The sequence below is a fragment of the Brachypodium distachyon genome, chromosome 1 (assembly GCF_000005505.3).
Source record: "Brachypodium distachyon strain Bd21 chromosome 1, Brachypodium_distachyon_v3.0, whole genome shotgun sequence".
In the NCBI taxonomy this organism is placed as follows: domain Eukaryota; kingdom Viridiplantae; phylum Streptophyta; class Magnoliopsida; order Poales; family Poaceae; genus Brachypodium; species Brachypodium distachyon.
The window spans coordinates 19075497-19103065 of NC_016131.3; the positions used below are offsets into that span (position 1 = coordinate 19075497).

General features: G+C 45.8%; 2 protein-coding genes and 2 long non-coding RNA genes across 9 annotated transcripts; 1 reads left to right on the top strand and 3 right to left on the bottom strand.

The window, feature by feature from the left end:
* The first annotated feature begins 1806 nt into the window (after positions 1 to 1806).
* On the top strand, positions 1807 to 5624 carry LOC100844851. 3 transcript variants are annotated; one of them, XR_731972.3, is made up of 5 exons: positions 1807 to 2417; positions 2489 to 2663; positions 3160 to 3229; positions 3902 to 4696; positions 5321 to 5624. It is a non-coding gene; the product is annotated as an uncharacterized LOC100844851 (long non-coding RNA). The 3 variants fall into 3 exon arrangements; XR_731973.3 differs by having other exon boundaries at positions 1807 to 2311; XR_731971.3 differs by having other exon boundaries at positions 1811 to 2663.
* Positions 5514 to 8703, bottom strand: LOC112269719. The gene is made up of 2 exons (XR_002961634.1): positions 8207 to 8703; positions 5514 to 6065 (listed from the first exon to the last, which is right to left on the bottom strand). It is a non-coding gene; the product is annotated as an uncharacterized LOC112269719 (long non-coding RNA).
* A 4390-nt stretch (positions 8704 to 13093) lies between these two features.
* On the bottom strand, positions 13094 to 16391 carry LOC104584083. The gene is made up of 2 exons (XM_010238201.3): positions 15820 to 16391; positions 13094 to 14931 (listed from the first exon to the last, which is right to left on the bottom strand). The coding sequence occupies exons 1-2, from the start codon at positions 15926 to 15928 to the stop codon at positions 13379 to 13381; spliced, it is 1662 nt and encodes a 553-aa protein (XP_010236503.1). The 5' UTR covers positions 15929 to 16391; the 3' UTR covers positions 13094 to 13378.
* Positions 16392 to 17230: 839 nt separating this feature from the next.
* LOC100845771 (uncharacterized hydrolase YugF) lies at positions 17231 to 27503 on the bottom strand. Of its 4 annotated transcripts, none has more exons than XR_731975.3 (10): positions 27074 to 27503; positions 26850 to 26942; positions 21595 to 21803; positions 20430 to 20574; positions 20281 to 20353; positions 18833 to 18979; positions 18627 to 18752; positions 18439 to 18505; positions 18019 to 18124; positions 17231 to 17505 (listed from the first exon to the last, which is right to left on the bottom strand). XR_731975.3 is itself a non-coding variant. In XM_010238220.3 (9 exons), exons 1-8 carry the CDS (start codon positions 27307 to 27309, stop codon positions 18446 to 18448), a joined length of 1089 nt encoding a protein of 362 aa, XP_010236522.1. In that variant the 5' UTR covers positions 27310 to 27503; the 3' UTR covers positions 17890 to 18124; positions 18439 to 18445. The 4 variants fall into 4 exon arrangements, 2 of the variants coding, with proteins under 2 accessions (XP_010236522.1, XP_010236519.1); XR_001405273.2 differs by having other exon boundaries at positions 18019 to 18213; positions 27074 to 27502; XM_010238220.3 differs by lacking the exon at positions 17231 to 17505 and having other exon boundaries at positions 17890 to 18124.
* Positions 27504 to 27569: the final 66 nt, after the last annotated feature.

Consider the following 27569-nt stretch of genomic DNA (forward strand, 5'->3'; position numbering starts at 1 on the left):
TCATGAGCGTTGAACGTACTTGGGTCGGGGATGATCCCTTAAAAGTACAGGTCGCCGAATAACAAAAGCTTCACTAGAACATTAGAAAAGTACTTCAAAGTAACAAAAGATCATACCAGCAAAGGCACCATAACACACCGACAAAAACTTATCAAAACCGTATGAACGGATCTGCGAGGACACAAAGTCATAATCCGCTAGATCAGACACATCGAACCTGCGGCGAGTAAAACTTTCTGGCCTCGTGGCATCGTCCAGTAAGGCACCGCCGCAGCAGAGGAAGAACCAGAGTACCTTTATTCTCAACGACATCAGACCCTCTGCCATAGTGTTGCCGATGAAGACCACATGACTCATACCAATAAACACTTGTGGATGCATCTCAAAAGATCCGAGGTTCCCCGGACCTCACAGCCATTGGCGGATCTAGGATTTTGAGTCAGGGTGGTCCAATGAGTAATTTTTTTTACCCTAACTATAAATCGCAACCATATATGCAGAAGAACGAATATAAACTGCACCAGCAATTGTTGATTCTTGTGCGTAATGGTTAGGCGAGAGTGCCAGACTTACGTACAAAAGGGCAAAGGAGGCACATGAGGATATGGGTTTGGACTTGATGTTGTTCACCTGGGTCTATATGGTTTTCCTTTTCTCCTTTTTAGGCTGAATATACAGGAATATATGGACCGTATTTAAAATTCAGGATGGTCCAAAGCCAACCTATGGATGCGCCAGTGCTCACAACGCCAAGATGGCGCAGAAGACGAGTGCAAGTATTTATTTATGCATGCATGATTATTAGTAGTCAATCCACATGTGAAGGAGTTTTTTTTTTACCTCTGTTATATTTTTGGGACCGACTCTAGCTCAGTCGCCTGAGAATTTTTATTTCTCAGTCGACCATGAGATCTTTGTGTCTCGTGCTTGGTACTGCAGTACCGTATTGGTTTTATTTGTATTTTTTTTTGTCTCAAGGAAAAGCAGGCCGGTAACTAGGGTCTATCTGTGCCTCGGCCTGCGGATTAATTTCAGATCACAATAAAAAGGTCTTGGGCTCTAGTACTATACTATTTTGTGCATACACGAAAATAAACATAAATCTTGTCTTCTCTGTGTCCGTCTAATATTCATTCGTACACAAATATTGTTTACACTGTGCTAAAAAAACTTGAATTTTGATTTAAATAAAAAAACTGACAAATTTACAAAAAGTTATTTGAACACCTTATATACAAGTATATAAAAAAATAAAACATGATAAAAGTATTTTACTCCCTCCGTACCACCACTCCACGCCTCCCCAGCACCGGATCCGGAGACATTAGCCGTGGATCTGCAACGCCGGCCACGAGGAAGAGCCGTCCGCACCAGCACAGGCCCCCGCCCTCTCGGCCCAAGCAGGCCCTGATCGAGCCCGCCCCATCACTAGCCACACGCGCACACCGCCACACCACCACCTCGCGCGGGCCGGCGTCGAGCGCCGGGTGCCCACCGTGACCTCGCGCCGCCACCACACGCCACGAGGAGAAAAAAAAACCCCGCCCCGCCACCACCTTCCCTGTGCACGCGCGGCTTCGCCGGCAACCCTCCGGCGGCGGCGATGCGGAGGAGAGGAGGGAGGTGGCTAATGCCGGCGGTAGCTTGGGTTCCCCCGTGTCGCCAGAGGATGGCGACGCGGGGGCGAGGGAGCCGTTTCAAGTTTTTGATAAATTATTTGTTTTTTTGTTTGAATACAAAATGTTTTTGTGTCCTGGTTGTGACGTGGTTGCTCGCATGATTCTTTTTAACTACCATGTCAGAATTGATTTCTGATCATATATGTTTGCTGCGGGGAAAAGCCCCAGGGGCTAGACTGATGTAGCACTTCAAAAGTGTTCCAATTACCACTTTAGGAGTGAGTTCGGAGTTCTGGTTAGTACTTGAAACTTGGGTCAGTAACTTGTATTGTCAGTAACTTGGGGCAGAGTTCTCTTCTCTAGAGGTCGGAGAATCCTCCCGTTGCTGGAAGCCTGGAAGTGTCCACGTCGATACGTCAATGTTGTTGTGTCTTTCGTTTCTGTGTGGGTTGCGGGCCTGGTTGGGCCGTCGATCTTGTTGCGTGCTGGGCCTTTGCTTTCGCTGGCGGCTATCTTCGGGTGTGTTCTAGAAGGCTCCATCTTGTTATGCTAAAAGAAAAGGGCTCCACCGTGTGGCCGATTGGGTGCTGGTGGGCGTGGTTCCGGGAAGTTGCTCGCTGTCGGCCCTCTCCCGTTCCACTCGTCTGAAGCCGCGACGACGGCGCCGCTCCCGCTCGATCTGCCGTTGCTTGGTGCGCCCCGGAGCTGCCTCATCTCCCGCGTGCCTTCGCTCGTATCTGGATACTTGTTCTCTATGGGCTGCGCTGTCATCTAGGGTTCTTTCTCGATGGCGCACGGGTGACTCGATCTCTTCTCGTTCGGCGCTGGCATCTCCGGATTCATGTTCCTGACGGTTTGTTTTTTCTTAGGCGGGTTGAGCTTCTGTCGTCGATGGGGTATTTGAATTTGCTGATGAGCCACTCCCGTCCCTGCTGCTCCGTGGTTGCGCCGGTGCCGCTCGCCGTCCTGCTGCTGCGCTGCCACCCTTCCTGCTCCTGCCGAATCCGGTCTCGGCCGTCCTGCCGAGGAGCCGAGCACGGGCAGGTCAGTTTCCCTCCCCTCCCCCCCCCCCTCCTCCCTCCGGCTGACTTGATATGATTTGATGCGGTTGCTTTTTTCAAATCTAAGGATCATGTATCTATGTACTCCCTAGTTGTTTAAATTAGGCGAATTGCTTGTAAGCAAGGGTTATCTCTTTATTATAAATAATACGGAGCACCCTTTTCTGATGTCTGAGTCGTTTGACGGTACCAAAACCTGTAATTTACTGTTTGACATTTTTGTTAATTCTTCATTGTTTGTTTTACCTTAAAGCTTGATTTACTATTACCGTTACCAATACTGCAGCTTGGGAGTTTACTCAAACTAAAAGTCATGTGACCGTCATATTATTATGCTTGCATTTACATCAGAGATCAGACAGATTTGCTAAGGAAGTACAATATCTTTGAGAGACTTCGCACTTCTGTGGTGCCACTTTGTTTTGTAAAATCATTAATTAGATTACATGTGTATGTTGACCACCAGACTATCTTTGCAGGTGTGTGGCATGAAATTCAGCAAAGATGCAAGGAATCAATTGAGTCAGCTTATTAAAAAAATAGCCAAAGGTCAGTATTCTACTTATCGTTATATTGGTTCTCAAAATTCGTGAGGAAGTATACCCCTTTTCCCTTGCTTGTTTGTAGAGCTGCTTTTTTTGGCTTGCACAAGTACCTATAAACAAATAGTGGGTGCATATGATCCTAAGACTAGAAAGATTTGTTCTGTACATGCTCCATGCTACTAAGTTTGAATGATCTCCTTCAGATGGTGTTGACAAAAATATTTTTCTGTGTAGTCTCTGCATTGTCTAATTTTAATCCGTCCTTAATATAAGGAAATAGCATCTACACAAAACCAAAATGTTTGCTTCTTAAAAATTTGACCTTTGTTGTGTAATGTCTCCACGTTTTTGTGCTTGAACTAAGGCTGCCTATTGTGAAATAGTTAGAATGTACATACTGACTATTATTAAAATTTCAACATGAAAAGTCAAAATAATAGATTACGCAAAAAAGGAGAGATTATGACAGCTACAATATGTTCTGTGTTGGTTCAAAATATCAAAATGTGGACATCCTACTCTGCAGAGAATGCTGAAACTAATTGGCATGTTTCTCTCCAATCTATTTTCAAGTTTGCATTTTGTAAATTGGGAAGTGAGTTGTTATGGCATGCATTTCTGGAAATTGGCTGCATTTGTCTGGATTTTTTAAGTGGACTTGAATTGTAAAATCCAGGTCCAACAGATCTGCAATCAAGGAGGACGTAAGAAATTGAGGAAAGCTTTTTTGTGTAGGATATGGTAAGTGGTAACTAGCTATCTGAGAGAATTCTGCATCACAATGGTTACCATGCGGTGCAGGACAACTTGTGCAGGTATCACCACGTGTAATTAGTCTATCTGTCGGAGTAAGTTAGTCACGATGCTGAGCTCTAAAAGTATGGAGTGTAATAAGTAGTAGACACAAGAACTTCAAATTCTTCGCAATTGCAGACACTATCTGAATATAATGCAAACTAATAAACACACACTTACCTGCATATGTTACATTGCTGCAACAATCTTATGCTGGTTTTTTGCTGAAAATATTTGACATGGAAAAATAATAATGGAAAGTCGTCACTTCTTTTTCTTCAGAAAAAAAAACTGCTTGTCAAGGAACACCCAATTTCATTATATGTTGGGAACTACTTATGGAGGATTAAATACGAATACAAATGCCTAAATCAGTACTAACATATAGCACTGGAGCTTAACCTGTAGCACTGGCAGAGAACTTCTTGTACAACTCCTAGGCCTGACAACAACACACAATTTTGGGAGGCGAATTTGAACATGCCAAGAGAAGAAGCATTAAAGAAAAAAAAAGCGCCGCCTACCTTCGTCTCTCCGACCGGCTCAAGGACGGACTACAGGGAGATATTCGGCTGTTGTGAATCTGGGGACTTCGCTGTGCCATACGAGGACCTGTTCGCCCAGGGGTCGCGTCGGTGGCGGAGATCCGCCTCCCCTCGTCCAACGGCAACTCCAGGTTCGCCTGGCCTCCTGCTTCCCTATCTGTTTCCTCTTTTTTCTAATTCCTTTTGGTGGTGTGTGTTTGTAACACCCACATTGTGTAGAGGAGAAATTCAATTGACATAGGCTAATTCATGATTACTGATGTTTTTGTTGTGTTTGCATGTCTGACTATAGCTAAAAAAATTTAGTTGTAGGAATCTTGGGCCAGGAAGCAATGAGCTGATCAGACAGTCCCATATGCGACTGTTATTGTTTTGATCGATTTTGATAATGCTTCTCTAGGCAATTATAGCAGATTATGAGCTATAATTGAAAAAAACGCAAGTGGGATATTAATTTGGTTACAAATGAGTGTTGATGGCGCAGCAAAACGCGCTTATCCATCTAGTAGTCTTTGATAGGGATGGCCCTTCTGTTAGTCGCTGGTTTAGTTGCTTCAGGCAGGAATTAATGTATCATTTCCCTAGGCTTGAGGAATCTATTATACTTGCTATCTCTTGACTGGTTTAGTCTTATCAATAATGTACCTTAACTCCTATGTGTGTTTTGTGTCCTGGGGGTTACCCCTCTATTTGTACCTGTACATTTTGTACATATTTTGTATTTTTTTTAAATATGATCACCGTTCCTGCTTCAGGTGCTGTTGCCGAAAATCATTCAGAGAATCAGAGGTGTGGTTCTTGCAATCTAGCTTTGGAGGTTGATAATGGAAGACCCGCTTAGACCTGGATGATGGTTGGCTTTGCTTCACCGAGCTTCTAGGGTTAGCTTTTGCAAGCTGCAAGCTGCAACATGTGCTATATATGTCGAACTTAATAGAGTTAGCTGACGATGGCGGTACGGTTGCTGGTGTTGAGATAATGAGATTCGCTTCCTGTCATTGTTTTTCACTAACTGCAAAGATTTTATGGTGAAGGATTACGAGCACGTGTATTTCGCCCTGTGATCGTGTGCTCCGGCTAGAATTTATTTGCTTATCTGCTTCTGTTGTTTCTCCCGTAATTCATATAGATTGCTGTTCTGTTATTGCTCACATCACGGCATGCACACGGAGTTTAGATGCATTAAAAGGTCTGGAGCTTAGCTGTGACTGCATTTGTTGTGTGTGTGTTGCTGGAAGCAAAAGTTTTATAGTGTTGTCAGAAAGTTTTATGGTGTTGTCAGAAAATGATTTTAAAATATTTCAGTTTCAACCGACAAACTATTAGTTTCAATGAGGTACTCCTTGAATGAGTACTTTGTATGTCTTCCAAAAACATATGACACAACCCCTTGAATAATGTTGAGATCTAGCTTTGATGTTTAACATATTACAGTCCACAAATAGCAGCAATTAAGGTACGAGTATGGCCAGAGCACTCCAAATCCGGATGGCACCATACCTGCATACCCAACGGGTATTTACCCGTTTAAGACGCGGGTTTGTTAAGAAAAAATACCTGTGATATGTAAATGGTAAAATTATATACCCGACGGGTTTGGCGGGTACGAGTATGGTATTGAAGTACCCGAACCCGTGTAACTGCATACCCACACCTAGTTATAAGCCCAGTACACAAGCCCATTAAATCTCCTTGCCTAAGGCCCAGCCCAGTTCCTTCGTATAATGGCACCCAACCACCCATGAGCTAACCCTAAATCCCATCCCTCGACCCTTCCCCGCGCTGCCAAGCATCCAGCCTCCTCTTGTTCGTTGCCCCGCCTGAGCCGCCTCCTCCACTCGACAACTTCGCCGGTCCGACGCCGGCAGCCCACCACCAGCCCTCCGCCCCTGCCACGTGCGTCGTCCCGCAGCCAAGCCCGAGCGCCGCCGCCCCCGCCGCGACTGTGAGCCTCCGCCGCCCGTGTCGCGCGTGCGGGCCTCTGCTGAGCGGGAGCGCCGCCGCCCCTGCCCAGCCCACGCGCGTTGCTGCCCTACGCGCGGGCCTCCTCTGAGCGCAAGCGCCACCGCCGATGCGGCCCCGAGCTCCGCCGCCGCCTCGTACACGCGCGTCGCCGACGCTTCTCCGTTCCAGCGGGTCGGGTAAAAATACCCGCGGGTTACCCGTACCCGTGACAGGTGGCGGGTATGGTAAAATTTCATACCCGACCACGGGTACTGGTACGGGTAACGGTTGAGAGTTGGGTCGTCGGGTATAGGTATGGTTGAGCCGTACCCGTACACGAACCCATCGGTTGCCATCCGTACTCCAAATAGTCACGAGAAAACAACAAATAAAGACGCCGAGAACTGAAATCAAAGGACTGCTAGCATTAATCTACGAGAAGCAACAATTTAGAGACGCCCTAACCTACATGCCAGAAATGTAGTCGTAGGAAGGCGGAGTAGGCGGAGGCGAAGACGCCGGAGCATAACTGTAGTGGTAGGTGGGCGGAGGCGAAGACGCCGGAGCTGGTGACGGTGATCGGGGCGGCGGCGACGCTGGTGCAGTGGCGACGTTGACGACGACGGAGTTGGTGTGGCAGCGATGTCGACGGCGGCGGCAGAAGCATCCTCGGAAGTAGGTCCAAATCATCAGCAGCGTCAGCAGCAGGCCCAATCCGCCGCCAATCAGCCCATATACCGCATGGGCTGACAGGCGCGGGCCGCTGGCGCGGGCCTGCGGAGGGGGCAATGTGCACGGCGGTGCCGTAGGGCAAACGATGGGCTCGCAAGCCGGAGGGGCCGGACACGGACCGCACTCACAGCATGTGAACTGCGTGGTGGGCGTGTCCGGTGGGTTCTTGGCCGAAAAGATGGATGGGGTCAGGCTGTCGTCTGGGAGCGATGCAACTCGGGCCACGACTAGGACGCAAGGCGGCAGCGACGGGCAGACCTGCGGTGGACATGCGGGCAGCGCCGGGCAACTAGGGCAGGGCGGGCACGGAGCACAGTTTATCGCCGGCGGAGCTTCGCTCGGCGTCGTACTCATGGTGTTAGGCACTTAGGCTCAGCGGGGTGGGGGCGTGGGGCGGTCTGCGTGAAGTGCCGCCCGGCTATATAGGCCGAGGTGCTTCAATTCGGGTGCAAAATTAACTTGTATCCAGTCGCTATATGCATACTACTAATAGTAAGCCTATTAGCTTTGCTTTGAACTAACACTTTTTATGATTATGATCTCATTTCAATCACATTAGTCACATCTTAATGAACTATAATTCGTGGTCAAACGCTTGGTCAAGAGAAAGCTAGCAGGAGGAAGAGCAAGCTCAGAAAAGGAACCGGAAAGGAATCGACAAGATATGGAAAGGAAGAGCAAGCTCAGCAGTAGAAAAAAAATCGGAAAAGAATCGACAAGATATGGAAAGGAATCGTAGCTCTTTTAAATGCTAAGGAAATTATACTTATGTAATATACAAGAAAACGTGCCCAAACCAATAGAGAGAAATCAGCTCTGCTCTCTCCTTAAATTTTTTTTAGAACTTAATTTTTCAGTATAATCTCTCTGGATTATTCCAACTAGCAAATCCTCTCTCGATTTTTCTCTGTTCCTAAACGAGAATAGAACGGAGCAAGAGAAGCAAATCTGTTGACTTTGCTCACCTTGCAGCGAGGCCATGGCGCCGAGATCTCGGGCTGGATCGGCCCGGAGAAGTTGTTGACAACTTGACCGAGCCTGGCGAGCTCCCGGTGCACGACGCCGCTAAGGGGCTAAGCGTGTTGTAGTGGAGGTAGAGCCCGGCGAGCGCGCGGAAGCCCGCGACGGCCGGCCAGAGCCTCCCGAACAGGCCCTTCCCCTGAGGCGAGACCGCGCCCGCCCGTTGGGTCCAGCGCCGCGTTGAGCTCCAGCAGGGGTACGCCGTGCCATGGCCGCCGCCGCCGGTGATTATGCGGCACAAGCAGAGAGAGAGAGTCAGAGAGAGAGAGAGAGAGAGTCAGAGAGTGAGTGAGAGAGAGAGAGAGAGAGAGAGAGATGAACAAAAGAGGCTTGGGTAGTTGGGTCACGGGAGGGACAGAAGAGAGGGAGAAGAGAGCCCGAGAGGAAGATAGAGATTGTTGGCTTGGGTAGTTGGGTCAACATGTGCACGGTGCACCTATATCAAGCCGCACTGTCCATTTTGATAAAGGGATCTGTGCAGGGCGTGTTGCCAGATCATGGCGCGGCATTATCATTGATCTGGTGCTCCTTAGTTCATCACTGTAGTACCCATTGATCCGTCTGCTTCTTGCAGTACCACATCACGCCTGTGTTTCTCTGGACATACCTGTGTAGTAGTCGTAGGTGAACCCTGACCAGTGCTTGATGTGACTTGTTCTATACTCCGTATTGTGCCGCACCCACGGGGGAAGTTTCGATGTAAAAAAGTTTGCACACCGGTTGATGTTATGGTGAGGGTCGTATATAATCAGTCCTTGCAAATAGATTCACAGACCATGGTAACAACATAAAGAAGATGGTTAGAGTGCAAGGTTCTCACAATAACACTGTACTTTGCCGATGTGCTCGAAATCATTGACGAGGTTGAAAACTGATCTGGTCAAATCCACAGCTCTAGTTTAGCATGTTCCTGCACGTATGGCAGTCCATTTATCTCGCCAAAAAAAGAATCCTCATCAGTGCTAGGGAGTAGGGACTAGGGAGAGAAAACTCCGGTCTGCCATCACACAGGCCTCTCCTCTGTATATGGAATATTCGGTACAGTAGTTCGTATCGCCGGGCCGCAGAGGGATCGGTCGCTGATAAAACAGATCTTCAGACCAGAAGCGGTAAAGAAAACAACGGATTCCGGAAGGAAGAAGCAGTCGATGTTTAAATGTAGCTAACCTGGCCATTGCAGTCTACTCCATCTCGCGAGTCAACAAGCTTGAACAGTGATGGGTCGACGTGTATGTCCTGACACATTTTCTGAGAGATGGCACAGTGGCCTAGCTAGACCCACTTCGATTTGGTAATGACCCTGGCGGAACGGAGCGGATTGCAACTCAAAAGGTGACCAAATTATTACAAAACTTGCTTTAGCCTTCAGATTTGGAGGTCTACTCTTCAGATAACGAGTAGAAAGGAGTCCCGCGCAAACATTTTATTTCCCAACTATTAATTATATTAAATAAGCTTCTTTTTTAACTACAAATTACACAAAACACTAAAATCATGGTTTTTTTTTTATGAGTGCACCATCTCTACATGGTATTATATTAGTATAAGAAATTACCTCAACGATTGTATCAGTATAAGTGAGTTGAACCTAGGTCACAGTAGTCAGTAGGTAGGTTGAATGTTTATAAGAATCGTCATGTTGTGTTTGAGTGGTATTAGAAAAAACTCAGATGAAGTTAGCTTCATCAGGACGATTGGTGGTAAGGAATGTAAGATTAATCAACCCATCACATGTACAAAAGTAAAATTAACCAAACCCATTACACCTATTAGTTAGGAAACATATGGGTGTTTTGTGTGTGGTTCCAGGCAGTAATTCGCAATTAAAGTTTAGAATGTGAGTTGACTGACTGGTCAATCAATATTTGCATCAAATTGATTGATCGTTTCATGTGATATTAGCTATGTATCTAGAATTAAAATTCAGATCATCAGCCAGTTGCCGGTGGCTACCCGATTTTATTTATTTTTTGCTATTCCTAAAGTTTTTTTTTTAGGTAAAGCTATTCCTAAAGTTGTCCTCGGTTTTCCCCGTGAAACGAAGACGAGCTAAAAAATGATAGAGCGGGAAATATAATTTCTCTTTTTTCACACATTTTCTTATCTATACTATTCCAAAAGGCTCTTGGGTTGTTAGGCAAACTTTTGCATAGTTGCAGAATGCCACGTGCAAAAGTAGTTGGCAAGGAAGGCATGCTAATAGATATTTCTCCATCGCCTAAAAAACAGTTATTTCTCGTTCGAAAATCGTAGCCATTCAATTAAGATTTTTTTATCTATCAGATCTACATTAATCTTACACAAATCTCACTGATTGAATCAAAAAATTGATATTATCAACTAAAAAATATTTTTTTCTCGGTCTCCTAAGAAATAGCAAAACCTATAATAAATATAAGCAAGAAAAATGAATTAAGCCAAAGTCTAACGCTACCGATGTGTGCTGCAAAAAAATAAAAATATCTCGTTGCTTCAAGCCAAAACATAGTGAGCCCACCTAAGTTAGCTGTCATAAAACTGCGTGGGGTTTGGATCCATATGTCGGTGACTACTGACTCCACCGAACCAAAACTCCGTCCCAATAAGCAGGAGAGGATGAACTCTCGGTGGGATTGATGGCAATAAAAACTGATTAAGCATATGTCCACCAAGAATCATGTTCAGTCCATAAAAACTATCATATCGGTAATAAACATCTACTCCCATCATTTCATAATTCTTGTCTTAAATTTGTTTCAAAATGGATGTATCTATTTTAAAAAATGTTTAGATATATGTAAGATTTCGACAAGAATTTTAGAATGGAGAGAGTATCTTTTATTTCTTGATCTCTTGCGGTTCTACCTTACGTTTGAGCAATGGCCTTCTGCAGCTCGTGCTAGTTGTAGCGTTCGTCAGAGGCGTCAATCGTCTTTTTTTTGGGGCTGGGTGGGGCACTTGCTAGGCCGTTTCCTGCTATCTCCCAGCGTTGCGTCGTCCTGGTGCTTGGAGCACGCCGCCGCCGCCCATCGTTCCCCCTAGTCCCGCCACTCGTTGCGTGCGCGGTTTCTTGTTTTTTTTTTAACTCTTTTTAAACGATTCGATTACTTAGATCTCATGGTATTGGAATATATTGGGCCTACATGGGCCTTTTTTTAATGTTTTAGGCCAGCCCAACGAATATAACATCCTTACCCTCTTGATCGTTGAGGGCTAGAACAATTATGTGACGAGCTCAACACGAGGCTCCCTTGGTATCCTCATATTGTCATATATAAATAGATGCATTTTGTCAAGCATGTACTAATTGAAATTGAGTAAATTTCATAGAACCACAGGTTTTGAGACTTTTTTCTCAGCGAGCCATCACTTTTGTTAATTTGTCCGCAAAACAAAAGGTCATGCCTCTAATTGTCTCACCTTGCCCAAAATTAACGCTTAAGTTTTTCTTACAAGTGGGTCCCGTCTGTCAGGCGTCGCTAAGGGTGCAAATGGGATCCCGCGAAAGTCCCGTTTCTAGTTCAATTCTCAAATGTCTTGTTCAAATTTTGAGCAAAATTTTGAATAGAAGATTTGACAAATGAACTGGAAGTGGGATCCCGTTTGCATCCCTAGGCGTCGCATCTTCTTTATCGAACACCTTGCCTTTTTCTTTCCTTTTCCTCTTCCCCTCGTCTTCTTCTACAACGCCAGCCTCCTCACCGACGGGAACACTGCGGCGGCCACAGACGTCGTTGTGTCCCTAGCGACGAGGCTGGCATGCTAGCCGGCATTGCATGCCTGTCCTTGGCACCCGCGAGCGCTAGCAACCTGACAAGGCTCTCGACGCCATTGTGCCCGTGGAGCGCGACCTGCTTCGGAAGCTGCTGGAGCCGAAGGTGATGTGCACGCATGCGGTCTGGCCCGTGGGCTCCACCATCCACATCCTCGAGCACATCTTCGTCGTAGCCGGCACAGGGGCGCAGGAACTCGAGCCCATCTCCGTCGTAGCCGGCACAGGGGCACAACGTCACATACATAAGCGCAGGGGCTGCCTCGTCCCCTGACGGTGTTTCGCTGCCTCGGAACGGTGTCGACAACAACGCAGGTCTCAGGCCACATCCCCTGACTGCCCTCCCCGACCACGATGCTGGAGAGCAGATCGTCGATATCGCCCGGCACGAGGTGCCTGTCGTCCCTCCGGCAGCGGGAAGAGAACCACGGCGGGCGGCCACTTAATTTCTCCCTTGCCTTGTTCTTCGCTGTGATTCGGGAGTGGAATTTGGGGAAAAGTTGAGCCGGGAATTTGGGAAAAAGAAGAAGACGAGGGACGAGGAAAAAGAAAAGAAAAGCAGGGGTCAAATGAAAACCCACTTGTAAGAAAAAATGTCAGGATTTCCTAAACGTTCATTTTGGACGAGGTGAGTCAATTAGACGCGTAACCTGTGGTTTAACGGACAAATTAGCAAAAGTGGTCGCTCGGTGAGAAAGAAGCCCCAAACCCGTGTTTCTGTGAAATTTACTCATTTAAATTTGTGTATTGATTTGTATTTTTATTCGAAGCTTGTATGCCCATAATATGGCAAATATTGTCTTTTTTTTTACAATATTTGAGTATTATTCATTTTCTTATTAAACACCTATAGAACATGGTACATAATTATGTATACATGGAAACGGTGACTTTAATCATAATGCCCATAATTAATGCTAAATGAAACCCTAATAAACATTTCAACTAAAAAATGGTCCAAATTATCACGACCTGGTTCGGCCTTCAAATTTGGAGATTTGATCCCTAAGTTCATAAAGTTCTTTCGACATAATGCATTTTATGAAACATGTATCATTTCAATTTCCGTATTTACTTGTACTTTTCACCCAAGCTCGTTTTCAATTTTTCAAATCAGAAATAGATAGATGTGATGGTATTCTTACTTTCTTAGTCTCCTTGCAAGTAAACACGTACATGCATGGGTAACTACTACACAATACACATGAACACATCAACTGAAGATGTACACAGAACACCTACCAAGAACAAACTATGCAGATTAATAACTTTGACACGTCCCCCATCCTCAATCTCTTGAGCTCGTCCTTGCGTGAGGACATGGCCTCTGATTAGCGATCGAATGGAGCCATCATCATCATCGATATCAGGCCTCCCTCTCGTCATTTCTCCAGCTGCCCTTCATCTTGGGCCCCGTCGGCCCTTCCCCGACGAACAGCTTGTTCACCAGCTTCCCCAGCCGCTCCTTCATCGCCCGGGGCAAGAACCTGGCCACGCGGTTGATCTCACGCCCGATGTCGTACTCCTCCTTGGGCCCCCACCCTCGCTCGAACCCGAGCCACGCCGGCTCAACCACCCCCAAATACTCACCCGAAACCACTTCGCACCGCGTGTCCATCCTGCTCCCCTTGGCGCAGTCGTTCCGTATCCCGACCCCGAGCTTCGCGTCCCCCTGCAGCACCAGCCCTTCCTTGGGGTAGAACGCGTGCCCGTGCCTCGACGCGTACGCCACGGGCCTCCTCCTGCCGTTGCCGCTAGCGCTATCTTCGTACTCCAGAAGCGAAGCGTCCACCCACGTCCCCGCGCTGTGCTGCGAGAGGTAGACCCGGAGGAGCTCCCCGGAGAAGTTGCTCACGCGCAGCGTCAGGTGCTCCCAGTCGCCGACGTGCTCCCCGATCCGGCCCAGCGGGATGTTGAGCGGGCCGACCTTGGCCCGCGCCGGCCCGTTGAACGGGTAGAAGAACCACAATGCGAGGTCCGTCGCCGTGCCCCCCAGCATCGGCTTGGCTTGCACGTACGCCTTGGCGCTGCCCAGGTCGCCCTTCTTCACCCTCTCCTTCTCATTACCGTCTCCCGGGAGGTCCAGCCAGAACTCGCCGTCGTTGCCGCCGCCTTGCGGGAGGTTCGACCCATCGGCGGCCACGGGTGTCGGGGCCGTCTCGCTGCCCTTTTTGAACAGCAAGGCTCCGTTCTCGAAGAACCATGTGACCGACGATGGCATGTACGGGTCGTCCGGGTGGAGGTACACCAGCGGCGCGTAGGCGGCGAGGATGGCGTGCACCTGAGCCAGGCGCGGCATGGACGACGTGTACGCCGCGTTGTTGTTCTTGAGACACGCTAACGAGGGCGTGATGCCGCTGCTCTGTGCCAGGAACGTGCCGGTGTGCACGCCCCGGGCGTCGATGCCACGGGCCGTGGGTCTTAAACTGCTGGCGCTGAAGCCGTCCTTGTCGCTGCTCCACACGGGCTCCTCGGCCTCGCAGGCCTCGGTGAAGTCGGCGCGCACGCACGTGACCTCGTCCAGCCGCGGCTTGTCTTTCGTGGCCGTGACCGCGACGCCGACGGCCTTGTAGCCGTCGGGCGGCGTAGGGAGCCAGAAGAAGCCGCCGTCGTCCTGGCCGCCGCTGGACCAGACCAGCGTGTAGTCCAGCGGCGGAGCGAGGAGCTGCTGCGCTGACCCGGTGCCGGTGCCGGAAGCGGCGGCACGCACGACGAGGACGTGGCCGAAGAGCGGGCGGCTGTTGGGCTGCGCGTAATGCCCGAGCGCGTGGAATCCGGCGGGGATTGGCGATGGCTTCAGGAAGGTGGCGCCCAGGCCGTCTTGGCCGCCCTGCGCCGTGGACCAGACCTTGGTGAACGTCGTGACTTGGCGCGCCTCCAGGCCTCCGAGGTCTATGCTGCCCTTCGCGAATCCTCCGTCTGAAATCGGGAGAGCAATTATGACAGTGGTCAGACAAAAATGTTTAGGAGTTGAGAAAAACTGAGCAAATTTGAAGTTCGAATCATTGTTGGTGAGATGTTGTGTAAGAACAGTTTCTTTAGGAAAGACTTTTGGCCCTGCTTTATTGGAAGCAAAAAGTGCAAGAACTTGACATGTGTAGGATAAGAATTGTTGATTTCGTGCTCTTTGCACTATTCATTTAGTTTCAAATCATAGTACGTACCTATTCATTTGGAACAAAACCATTTGATGTGGGAAATATATGGATTTATTTTACCTGAGTCAACAAATGGATGTATTTTAATAAAAAATGTAGTGTATGTTCTTTAATCCGTAGCAAAGTGAGATGTTAAATTAGTATACATGATTAATAATTACGCTGTTCAGATGGCGTGTCTATATATAGTTCAAATTTGTGACTCGTTCTCGCCAAAAAAAATTTGAGTTGTATAAGTCGTAACCACAAAAATAGGAAACAGAATCCAACTAGGCATATGCTATCCTGAATAACGACAAGCGTAACCTCGTAAGCAACTTTGATTGGATGATTAGGTCAAGATTATATGCTGGTGTGAGGATCCATTATTCTCGCCAACTTTTTTTGAGGAATTTCTTAACCATGATTGTCGCCAACTTCATCACGTATAGTATGGAATTTCTTAACCATTCATTAAAATCATATAAAACAATTTTAACATCAATTCAGAACAGAGCATGACCCTGTAGTTCATGAATGCAGCAAAGCGTGTTCCTTGTTCCTTGTTGTAGTTTCAGCCAAGCCTCTAGGCTACAGCAACCTCGACATACCGGAAGAACAAAAAGACATGGCATGGACAAATTGAACATGCACCCACTGACCCACGTACCTGAAGACGGCCACGACGGCATCGGAGCCGGCAGCGCGAAGTGCTTCTCCACGGGCAGCGCTGCTGTGCTCCTGGGCACACAGCCCAGCCACGACTTGCTCTTCGACATCACCGGCGGCCGGGCAACGACGACGGCAATCGCAGGATGAAGAGAAACGGATGCCAAGGGCCAAGGCTAGCTCGATCCAAGCGTGCACGGCTCGTTTCTCTGTAAATCTCGATCGAGTCACTTGCACGCAGCTCCAGAGGGGGGCATGCAAATGGGTGTCCCTTTTTAAAGGCTTGGGACTCTTGGCAGAGGGTCTGGCAGGCTGCCTATACTTGTCTCTTTCGGCGACACACGTACCGGCTTTGGCAAAAGCCGGGCCGGCCCTCGTAGCCACAGACCAGGATCGCTGGCTTATCGGCTACTTCTGCCACCACTTTGGCATGTGGTTACTTGCAAGAGAACAATGTGCTTTGATGTATTGCCGATGACTTCACTTCACGTAGCTCCTCTGGCTTTGGCTTTAGCTTTAGCTTTGCAGGGTTTAAGTATGGCTTGGCTTGACGGCTCTTCCATCTTTGGGGATACACAAGTCTTATCCAACATTAATTGTCCATCCCCATATCACTATAGCAAGCATCATCAGTTCCATGTGGAGCACACGTACCGGCTGTGTGTGTGTGTTGTTTAACGTTTCGTGCCGTTTGGACTTGAGAACGTGTGTTAGTTGGAGGCCATGGCCCATGGATCGGAACAAGGGCAGAAGAAGGCTTCTTTGCAGAGAAAAGAAAAACGTGCGCCCAAAAACGACCATATCTATCGCTGTAGGTACGCGATATATATCGATATGGACTATATATTACTCCGTAGCTGCATAGTACCGATTGTTATTGACTCGTAGCGTTAGTTGAGTCAGCGAAATCTTGTAGATTGTATGGTTTCTCTCTTCTTAATGCTTAATGCAATGACAGAGCTCCTATCTTTTTCGTCAAAAAAAAGAGTTGAGTCAGCGAACGGTAAAATATGCATTTCCTTGATTCGATCCTATGGAAAATGGTACTGCTAATGCCAGATTATTGCAACACGCGCGTAGTGGTTACGATGATTACAAGAAGACGAGCCTTTTCGTTCAAGAGTTGTTCGCAATAACAAATACGTCAAAGTTTTGCTTCTTTTGTTTCCTTTCATACTCAATCACACGAGGTAGCTAGACCAAACCAACAGGGAGATGGTGACGCGCGACTGCAGGTGAGAGATTCCTGTGTGGCCAATGGGTTTGCATGCTGGATGTATAGCAAGAACAGAGCATTTTTGTTCAAAGTCTATTGTTACGAGACTCGGTCTTGTCCTACCGATGGGACTATGCAAGCGTTTAGACTCATGGGTGCTTTTGCTTACTAATTCGTCGGTGACTCGGTCGAAAAATAGTAAACCAACACCTTGCATGATAATTAATCTGCGGCCCATGTTTTTTTGCCATGTCTTGGACTAAAACATCTACGTGGCGCAGTGTCACATCAGCTTGGCGTTAATTTCCCATGATGAACTGTTCCTGCGAGGGGCGCCTGAGGGCTGAGGAAGCTAAGTGCTGGCCAGTAATGCATTTTACCAACAGGGCACAGCGTTCGCCCGATATTCATGATCCACATTCACCACTTTTCCTTTTCAAAAAAAAATACCATTGCGATATGTAATGTTTGCTGCAACACGAGAAATGATTTTTTTTAGTATCTCATACTTATGAAAATTAACGGTCAAAGTTACATGTCTAAGATTGTGTTCATGTCCAAAACATGTACTACCTCCGTTTCATAATTCTTGTCGAAATATTATGTATCTAGACGCTTTTTAGGCAAATTTGAGACAAGAATTATGCAACGGAGGGAGTAACTATAAACAGAGGAATATAAGATCATGTACAATGCAAGGTGCTTAAGGAGGTGCCTATAAAATTAAACCAGTTTATCCTTAAGAAACAATGTTTATTTCTATGCTAGAGGTCCAAACTAAGCACCTGTCCTGTAAAAACAAGCACCTGTTTATTTTTTGAAAGCACCTCACTAAGCACTGTATTGTCCATTCTCTAAAGCAGTATCAGAACAAAAATCTTAAGGGATAAGAATGTCAACATTAACATTTAGCGTCATGTTTGTACAAATTGTGGAGATTCTACCAACAATGGATGCAGACAAGGACGAAATTTATGTACATACCAACTTGTATCACTTCAATTATCCCGTCAAGAGTAAAACCAGAATAAAACATCTGTGCTGCTGGCATCGGAACTTTTCCATTCTGAGGAGACAGGTTCTTCATTTACTGTAATATAAAATCAGATAATTCCTAATATCTCATACCTGAATTGCAATATAATGTATGTTTTCGCCACCAGTGCTCAAATGAAAGTACTGCAGAGAAAATAGTAAAACTTGTATTTCCAGAAAAGAAGCAATATTGTATTTTCTATTATCAATTTATATGAACTAATAACTGGATTGGCAGTGTAAACAACTAGAGGGCCTATGAAAGAACAGCCCATTTGTTATCCGGCAATGAAATATACATTTCCATATTCCAGCAACTTTTGGATCCAGTGGACAAAGGGCTTTGAAAAAACAAAGAAAACAACCCACCTATGTGTTAACTATGGAGCTTAACAAATGATTCGACAAGTGGATTTACAAGCTGAGGTGCTTCATCCTGCAACAAGAAATATAAATATATGAGACAGGTGCTGCCTTATGCATATAGATTGTTACTAAAATGCTAGGCAGGTTGCAATACAAAATATTCAACTAAATCCAGCTATTAGATAGAGGACCTGCGGGCAGTGCCCAACGTTTGGCAAGACAACAAAATCTTCAACAGCATCAAAAGATCCATAGGCTCTTCCAAGCTCCACAGGCTCCCATGGATCTTTCTCCCCCCAAGCTACCAAAACTGGACACTGCACAATCGAAAACAAACCCTTACAAAAAATTAACAAACAAAAGAAACGACCAATCACACAACTAAAGAAATCCTAACCTTCACCATGGGAAGTAACTCTTCAGGTAGAGGACCTCCCGAGTAGCAGATGAACTCAAGGAATACATCCACCGCACCAGGATCAAGACCTGGCTGCAGAATCATCTGAACTAATTCATCTGTAACCGCGGATGTGTCATGGTAGCACTGGAATTTTATCAGAATTAGAAAAAGTATAAAGGTGGGGAAAATAAGTTACACATTGCAGTATTCAACTAATCTTTAAAGAAGGAAAAAAAACGTTTTGTACTTCACAGACAATGAAACAAAGGCATCTCCAAGCTTCACTAGAAACATATGGTACAGAGCTCTTGCATTTAATTTAGATGTTTCTATTGCACGTTTTGGAAAGAAAATCCTAAAGAATTTGAATAAATCCAATGAAACTGTCCTCTGGAACGTAAGGCATATAACTCATATTTGCTGCAGCATGCATGCATGTATTTGTTTGCTTATCAGATTCAAAATAATGCACCATCACAAATTAACACTCTTCTAAACTGAAGATAAACATTACTAGCAAGAAATGCGTGATACATGTTATCTAATACCAACCTCTTCAACAGGGGAACACACATATTGTGAGAGTACAGTTTGCTACTCTTCATATGGAAAACTAATGGGCTCTAACTGCGTTAAAAAAAACTAATGGGCTCTAACCTATTACATTTCCTTCTACATGGAGAATGGCAAGCCAATAGGTGGACAGACAAAGCTTTTTAAGAAAATGGACAGACAATTGCTGAAGGAAATTCCATATTTGAGGCGACCTACAGAACAATGATCAACAGTCTATCTATAAGGAGCATTTCTTATCAAAGAACATAATCTCAAACCAACCTTGAATGTTGCCAGGCATGGATCTATAACCTGACAGACAGACAGACAGACAGACAGACTGACTAACTCCTGAATTCCTACTGGTGGAATTGTTCACTGGCCTGTACTACATCTGAGAAGGAACATGCAAACATATCATGCACTTATGGGACGAATAGTATTCTAGACTTCTACTTTAACATTGTTGCTAGATAATTAGTACGATTACAGCCAAGGAGCTTCAGCTTGTGCATAACATGCGAACACTCGTAAGATAGGGAATATGGCGTCACCTAGTAGAAAGGTCACAGTTATCCTTCGAATGACTCTAATAGTAGTACTTAGTTTAGGGTGCAAGCTTATGGTAGCTTTCAGCTCACGGTTCAAGCTTACTGGCGTTACCTCCAATACATTTGTAATGTTTGTGACATGTCTAACTTTACATAGACAGGGTATTTCTTGCCCACGCACATGATTTGATTCAAGCAAGCCAGATCTGTGTTTTTACTTAATTCGAGAGGTTTCCCATTTGAATATTATTACATTCTATGGATTTTGTATATATGCCACATATTGTTCTTACATAATTTGTAGTACCTATTTAAAAGATGAAAGGCTAAAATAAATACCTGACAAAGAATATTTTTCACAGATTCTGGTGTTGCAATTGCATTAAAGAAGAGCCTTCCAACAACAGTGTTCCTGACAACCAGAAAGGCATTATTAGCAAAGAACAAATGAGCAAGAAGATCGTGACAAAGCATGAAATGTGAATTACCTTAAGAGACTTTGAAATGATCTGATGAAAGGCTTTCCGAACCATGGCTGCTTGTTTATATGAAGCATTCTTAGTGAAATATCCAATAAAACAATACCCTTACACGTTTGAGGTTCCATAACAGCTGCCTGCAGACCAACAAGCCCTGCAGTATAATGTAAAAACTAAATGTGTTCACTAAGCAGTTTCTACAAAAAGAAATCGTCTCAAGTGACATATATACACAAAATAAAACATGATATTTGTGAGCAATCAAATTTAAAACAGCACCTTTCCTATGCTCATCACGGTGACACTTTAAAAGATGAAATTTCTAAGTTTAAGTCAGGGCAGACAGCATTTTGGCCTACCTGTTATCCAATGCAGGAAGTGTGCTTGCTGAAATAACCAAGTTCAAATTAAGAGGAAATGTGCTCTGGAACTTAGGAAACACGGATACGGCTCTGAGCCGGCATCGGATACTGCATGGATACGGGGATACGGCCGGATACTCCCCGATACGTATTTTGCCCGTATCGGATGATTTTTCGATTCAAAAAAAATAAAAATATCCAATACGCGAGGGATACCTCCCGATACTTGTGGGATACAGGAAACTAAACATCAGAAAAAGCCCACCGGCCATCATCCTACCCATCTCCCTTCTCTGTTCAGATGGAATGGCTGATTGATTTCTTGACTTCTCTTCTCTGGTTCCCTTCTCTGCCCAGGTCAGCCACGGCAAGAAGAGTGCCAACTTTAATTGGGAGCTAGAGCACCGTAGGAACTGGCAAGAATCTGGCAATGCAGCACAATTTTTGGCTGCTTCTCATATAAAAATCTTTACTTTTTGTATTTTTTTTATTTAACATATATATAGAAACGTATCACCGTATCTATGTTTTTAAAAATTGACGTATCGCGGTATCCCCGTATCGCATATCAGATACGTATCCACGTATCTGTGCTTCCTCAATGTCTATTACAGACTGTAGCAAGTAACCAGAACTGTCCTGCTACATTAATTCCTGTCTATATTTTTTTTTTCGAAAACGGAGTAATCCCTGGCCTCTGCATCAATATTGGCACACAGCCAAATTCATTGCAGCATTAAACCAAAGTAAACACAAATTTTGTCCTTATAAACATAACTGTTCCATGCTGTGTGTGTAAGCATCCAACATACCTCCAATTGAATTGCATATGAAGAAAGCTTCACTCCTGACCACTTCAGCACAAAACGTATTAAGTTGTTCTCCCCAAGTCTCAAAAGTATAAAAGCTTTCTTTAAACTCACGTGGATTAGGCTTATCGGAATAGCCATAGCCAATTAGATCAATTGCATAAACTCTATTTGCCGTGGCAAGGACAGGGATATTTTTCCGCCAATGGTCACTGAGGGAGAACCAAAAAGGAGAAATCAGTACATGGTTGATGAAGAAAATAAGGCTGTTAACATGCCAGGAAAACACATAAAAAAGATGGGACGTACATGGAATATATTTTTTTGTGAAACGGGGAAGTTAATTTTTAACTCACATTATCTAAAATTTGTACAATGGAAACATTATTTTCTAAGTTGTCTCTGTGCAAATTTGTGCAATGGAAACATGTCCAACCAAAAGCTACAATCAAACTACAAATGTAAAGTATTTTTCAATAAAATACTACTCCCTCCAACCCATATTACTTGTTGAAATATTACATGTATCTAGACGCTTTTTAAACATAGATACATGTATATTTGGGCAAATTTGAGACAAGCAATATGGGTCGGAGGGAGTAGTATAGTTTAAGATAAAAAAAAAGTTCCATTGTTATCACTAGAATAGATACAACTTAAACTTTCATCATAAATGACGCTTTTTACCTTGCCGAAAAGTTCAGAGAAAAAGAAAACAAACAAACCGAGATGGACAAATTGCTATCTAAAAAGTTCCATTGTTCTTTTTGACCCGAACTACGGCGGGCGAAAGCCAGCCTGCACAACTTTTATTAAACAAAAACCGGAACTTTACAGGGAGTTAGGGGGTTGGGGGAAGAATATACAGAGGTTACGACTTATTACAAACGTCTCGCCAGATGAGACAACATGATCGCCCAGTCCGCCATGAGTCTTTGAGGTGTAGGTGAGCTGCATCTATGAGCCCAGAGAGAGGCATCCGCAGAGCATCTCTCAATAACAGTATTGACATCTTCGAGGACAGCATTGAAAACCATCGAGTTTCTCCTTTTCCAAATATTCCAGAGAACGAGAAGAAGAACTGAAGAGTGCACCCTGTCTGGCGGCTGCCTATTGGTGGAGAGATCAATGATGTCGTTAACAGAAGTAGCATCAGGATGGATCGATTGAAGCGCCGACCAGACCCCCTGAATCGATTGGCAATGAAGAAGCATGTGAGAAGTTGTTTCCGGGCAGTCGCAGAACGGGCACTTGTCGGAGTTTGATAGCCCACGTCGGAAGCGTCTCTCATTGGTGAATAGTCGGTTTTTGCAAGCCAGCCACATGAAGATCCTGCAGCTGTTCGGGGCGAAGCTCTTCCAGATGACGGAGGCGGCCGGGTCGTTGTGCTTATCCGCAAAGGAAGCCGAGTAAGCAGATCCTATGGAAAGGGGCTTGCCGTCCAGCCTACTGACACGTGAGTCCTTGACCTGTAAATTCAAATCACAGTAGCCAACAAAATTTGCAAGTCGCCAAACTCGATGGTCGCCGCATTGGAGAGTCGGGGGCGAAAGGTCGTAAGGCTGTCAAAAGAGAGAAAAGCCGAAGCAACAGAGATGTTGGGCCTTAGAGAATGTCAGAACTGGGCGGGGAAGCGGGAGGCAAGGGGAACATCCCCCAGCCAGAGGTCAAGCCAGAATGAGGTTGCGAGGCCGTCGCCAATGGTGACCTTGGTAAGGCTGCGAAAAAGGTCTAGGCCGGCTAAAAGATCTTTCCAAACAGGCGAGTCCATGGGATGGGAATCGCCAAGGTCTCGGTGATCGGACCAACCGTAGGTCGAGGCGAAACGTTGCTCCCAGGGAGCCGCCGAAGGTGAGTGAAGCTTGGCAAGGTGTTTAAGGAGGAGACAAGAATTGTGAGTGCGAAGGCAACGGAAACCTAAGCCCCCTTTTTCCATTGGAGCACAAACCTCATCCCAAGCAACTTTACAGTTTCCCCCGTTTGCATGGTCCTCACCAGTCCAGAAAAAGGCCCTACAACGCTTGTCAATTTCCTGAATAGTGCCCGCAGGAAGCAGGATGGCCCCCATAGCGTAGGAAGGTAGGGATCTAAGAACAACACGAACTAAAATAGAGCGACCGCTGATGGAAAGAAGCTTCCCTTTCCAGCCGGCAAGACGGCGGTCGACCTTGTCGATAATGGGACGGAAGGCGGATAACTTAAGTTTGTGAGAAGACAAAGGCAGCCCAAGGTAATTCTGAGGGAACGAAGAGATCGGGCAACCCCAATGTTGTGTAGCCACCACAACGGTCCATTGCAGTTGATAGGACTAAAAGAAATATTGTTCGACCCAGGAGGTTGATTGAAGAATGCAACGTTGTTGCATATGCTTTGAGTGTGGCAGAAGAAATTGAAGGTAATGCTGAACCTTCAACTTATTCAGAGGATGTTACTTCTGTTGATTCAAATAAATGGATGACTGCCATGCATGATGAGATGGAATCTCTTGAGAAAAATGGCACTTGGGAGTTAGTCAAGTTGCCAAGTGAGAAGAAGCCTATCCGTTGCAAGTGGATTTTCAAGAAAAAGGAGGGCGTCACCCTGACCGAAGAGGTCAGGTACAAAGCAAGGCTTGTTGCAAAAGGTTACAGCCAAATCCCTGGTATTGATTTTACAGATGTCTTTTCCCCTGTTGTCAAGCATAGTTCTATTCGTACTTTACTCAGCATTGTGGCTATGCGTGATTATGAGCTTGAGCAAATGGATGTGAAAACTGCATTCTTACATGGGGAGCTCGAAGAAGACATTTATATGGAGCAACCGGAAGGTTTTGTCGTTCCGGGAAAGGAGAATTTTGCTTGCAAGTTAAAGAAATCTCTTTATGGTTTGAAGCAATCACCAAGACAATGGTACAAGAGGTTTGACTCCTTTATGATCTCTCAGGGTTTCAGAAGATCAGACTATGATAGTTGTGTTTATTTAAAGACAACTAATAGTTCTCCTATCTACTTGCTCCTATATGTTGATGATATGTTGATTGCTGCAAAGGACAAGGCTGATATTGCGAAACTAAAGGCACAGTTAAATAGTGAATTTGAGATGAAGGATCTTGGTGCAGCAAAGAAGATTCTTGGTATGGAGATTTCCAAAGATAGACACTCTGGAAAATTATACCTAAGTCAGAAAGGGTATATCAATAAAGTATTGCATCGTTTCAACATGCAGAATTTAAAACCAGTGAGTACTCCTTTAGCTGCACATTTCAGACTTTCTTCAGATTCATGTCCACAGTCAGATGATGATATTGAGTACATGTCTAGAGTTCCCTATTCCAGCGCAGTTGGTTCACTTATGTGTGCCATGGTTTGTTCTCGCCCCGATTTATCTCATGCGTTGAGTGTTGTTAGTAGATACATGGCTAATCCTGGTAAAGAGCATTGGAAAGCAGTTCAGTGGATTTTCAGATACTTGCAGGGCATTGCAAATGTTTGTTTACAATTTGGAAAATCTAGAGATGGACTTGTTGGTTATGTGGATTCAGATTTTGCTGGTGATTCAGATAAGAGGAGATCTCTTACCGGTTATGTGTTCACCATTGGAAGATGTGCCGTTAGTTGGAAAGCAAGTCTTCAAGCTACAGTTGCCTTGTCCACTACAGAAGCCGAGTATATGGCTATTTCAGAAGCTTGTAAAGAAGTTGTTTGGCTAAGAGGTTTATTTACTGAGCTTTGTGGAAGTGCGTCTTGCACTACAATATTTTGTGATAGTCATAGTGCTATTTACCTAACAAAGGATCAAATGTTCCATGAGAGAACAAAGCACATTGATGTGAGATATCACTTTATTCGAGGTGTCATTGCTGAAGGTGATGTTAAAGTCAGCAAGATTAATACACATGATAATCCAGCTGATATGATGACAAAACAAGTTCCTGCCAATAAGTTTGAGCTTTGCTCAGGCTTAGTTGGTATTACTCACTAGTCCTATGGACTTTGACGCACAAGGTGTTTATGCTCATTTGTTTGGAGGTGTTTACTTTCTTCGACTACTTGAGGGGATTCGACTCAAGGTGGAGATTGTTGAAAAGTGATCCGAATCCGTTACCAACTCTGCTAGACGTAGCAGGATAGGTTTGGGCTTTGTGTTGGTATACGAGTTGAACTCGTTTTTCCTTGTCCTACTAGGACTCATGTTTATTGCCCGTTATATATACCCCCATGTAGTCACACCTAAAGACGGCATGTCGTCTCGTGCTTGTAATACTCCAACATAGTGAAGTTGCGCCTTCGTGCATCCGTGGTTTTCCCGCGAGGGTTTCCACGTTAAAATTCGTGTCTCTCATTTCTAGTTTAATCTCTATTTTCGTAACACGAAGATTCCTGCCATTGAGCTTGCATCTTGAGCGTCGACGTGAATTGGCATGAAGGTACTTTTGTGGAAATTAATTTGCAGACCCGTGGCCAGCGAGAAATTTGAGAGAACGTCCTTCAGATGAACAAGCTGAGAGTGGTCGGCACGCAGGATGATAAGGGTGTCGTCGGCATACTGGAGGACCAGGCAAGGCAAGGTCTCGTCGATGGGGTGCGAGATTTGTCCATTGGCAGAAGCAGCAAGAAGAAGTCGCTGAAGCACGTCTGCCACAATAATGAACAGAAAAGGAGAGAGAGGGTCCCCTTGCCGCAAACCCCGCTGGCACTGGATCCAGGGGCCAGGTGTCCCGTTAAGAAGGTCTGACCTCCTTTTTCTTAAATCATAGTAGCAACGCACGGGCACTCAACTAGTACAGAGTTAACCAAAGGTGGCTTGCTTCAGCCCAACTGCAAACCACTGATAGCTACAGTAAGCAGTACTAGTAATAAAAATGGTGCGACCCGGACAGAATAGATGCAACTGAAGCTTTCACCATAAATAACGCTTTACATTGTCGAAACGGTCAGAGAAAAAGAAAACTGACAAACCGAGATGGGAAAATTGCTATCTAAAAAGATTTAAAAATAGTCAGGCCCAACAGTTTCACTGGTAAAGCGGTAAATTTTTCGTATTCACCAGAGAATGGAAATGTATTCCACCTTATCATAGAAACTTAGCAAGTATGCATAATTTATAAGGAACAGTCTGTCGATCAGACATTTTAGCAGTTGGTATCAAGTGTAACAGCAGCTATTAAACTGTATTTATAGTTGAAAGGCTAAACTAACTCCCCGAGCGATGATCACTGAAGAACTTTTGTTGTCCGCAAATAGTAAACTCAAATAGAAAAGAGCGTGTATGATGCCCACCTGTTTGCCCCGAACCCATGAATTAGAACCAATGCAGGGCCAGACGTTCCAGCATACTGATAGCGAATGTTGTAACCCTTCCAATTCCAGGTGCTGCGCCAGAACAAATGTAAATGTGGATATCGTTGGGAAACAGGACGAAGGCAATCGGAGAATTCGAAAATCGAGGAAATCGCAAGTAGAGATAATTCAGTAACTGGAGTGCACGTGTCACGCGTACCGACCTGGTGTTTGGTTGGGGCAGGGCCGCCGAAGGGCCTGGCGGCGCGGCGGGGAGGCTCTCCTCGGCCGGCTCGACATTAGAAGCCCCGGCGGCCAGACGAGCGCGGGGCGCGTTTCCAGAGGGGAGCCACGAACGCCTCGAGAGCCGCGACGACGGGGGACTGTAGGCGGCAGTCGTGCGGCGTCGCGCGGGGAGAGAGGGCACGGGGACGGGGCTGGGCGGGGCCGCGCACGCCATCCTCCCGCCGCGCGCACGGTGCTGCTGGAGAGTGGAGGAGACTGGGGAGACGAGGCGGGGGAAGTTTTAACGGAGCGCGCGGCGCGAGCCATCCATGTCTCTGATGGATGGGTGTTCCGCCGCGTGGGCGAAACTGAACGGGAGGCGCTGGCGCGCGGGCGGAGAAGCCAGTTTTTGTTAACCTCGGCAGTTGGACGGGCTAGCCAGGGCCAGGCGTCCGGGTAGATCAGGCACTTCCCGTTTTTCTGTTCCCGTGCCAG

Bases quoted from the DNA above. Each gene is read 5' to 3' on its own strand.
- LOC104584083 (XM_010238201.3), bottom strand. From the start codon at position 15,928: ATGTCGAAGAGCAAGTCGTGGCTGGGCTGTGTGCCCAGGAGCACAGCA. The intron at 14,932-15,819 runs GTACGTGGGTCA...TCCCGATTTCAG, and splicing joins GCCGTCGTGGCCGTCTTCAG to ACGGAGGATTCGCGAAGGGC.
- LOC100845771 (XM_010238220.3), bottom strand. From the start codon at position 27,309: ATGGCGTGCGCGGCCCCGCCCAGCCCCGTCCCCGTGCCCTCTCTCCCC. The intron at 18,980-20,280 runs GTATTTATTTTA...ATAAAATTCCAG, and splicing joins TGAAAAATATTCTTTGTCAG to TGCTACCATGACACATCCGC. The intron at 18,506-18,626 runs GTCCTCTATCTA...TTCTTGTTGCAG, and splicing joins ACGTTGGGCACTGCCCGCAG to GATGAAGCACCTCAGCTTGT.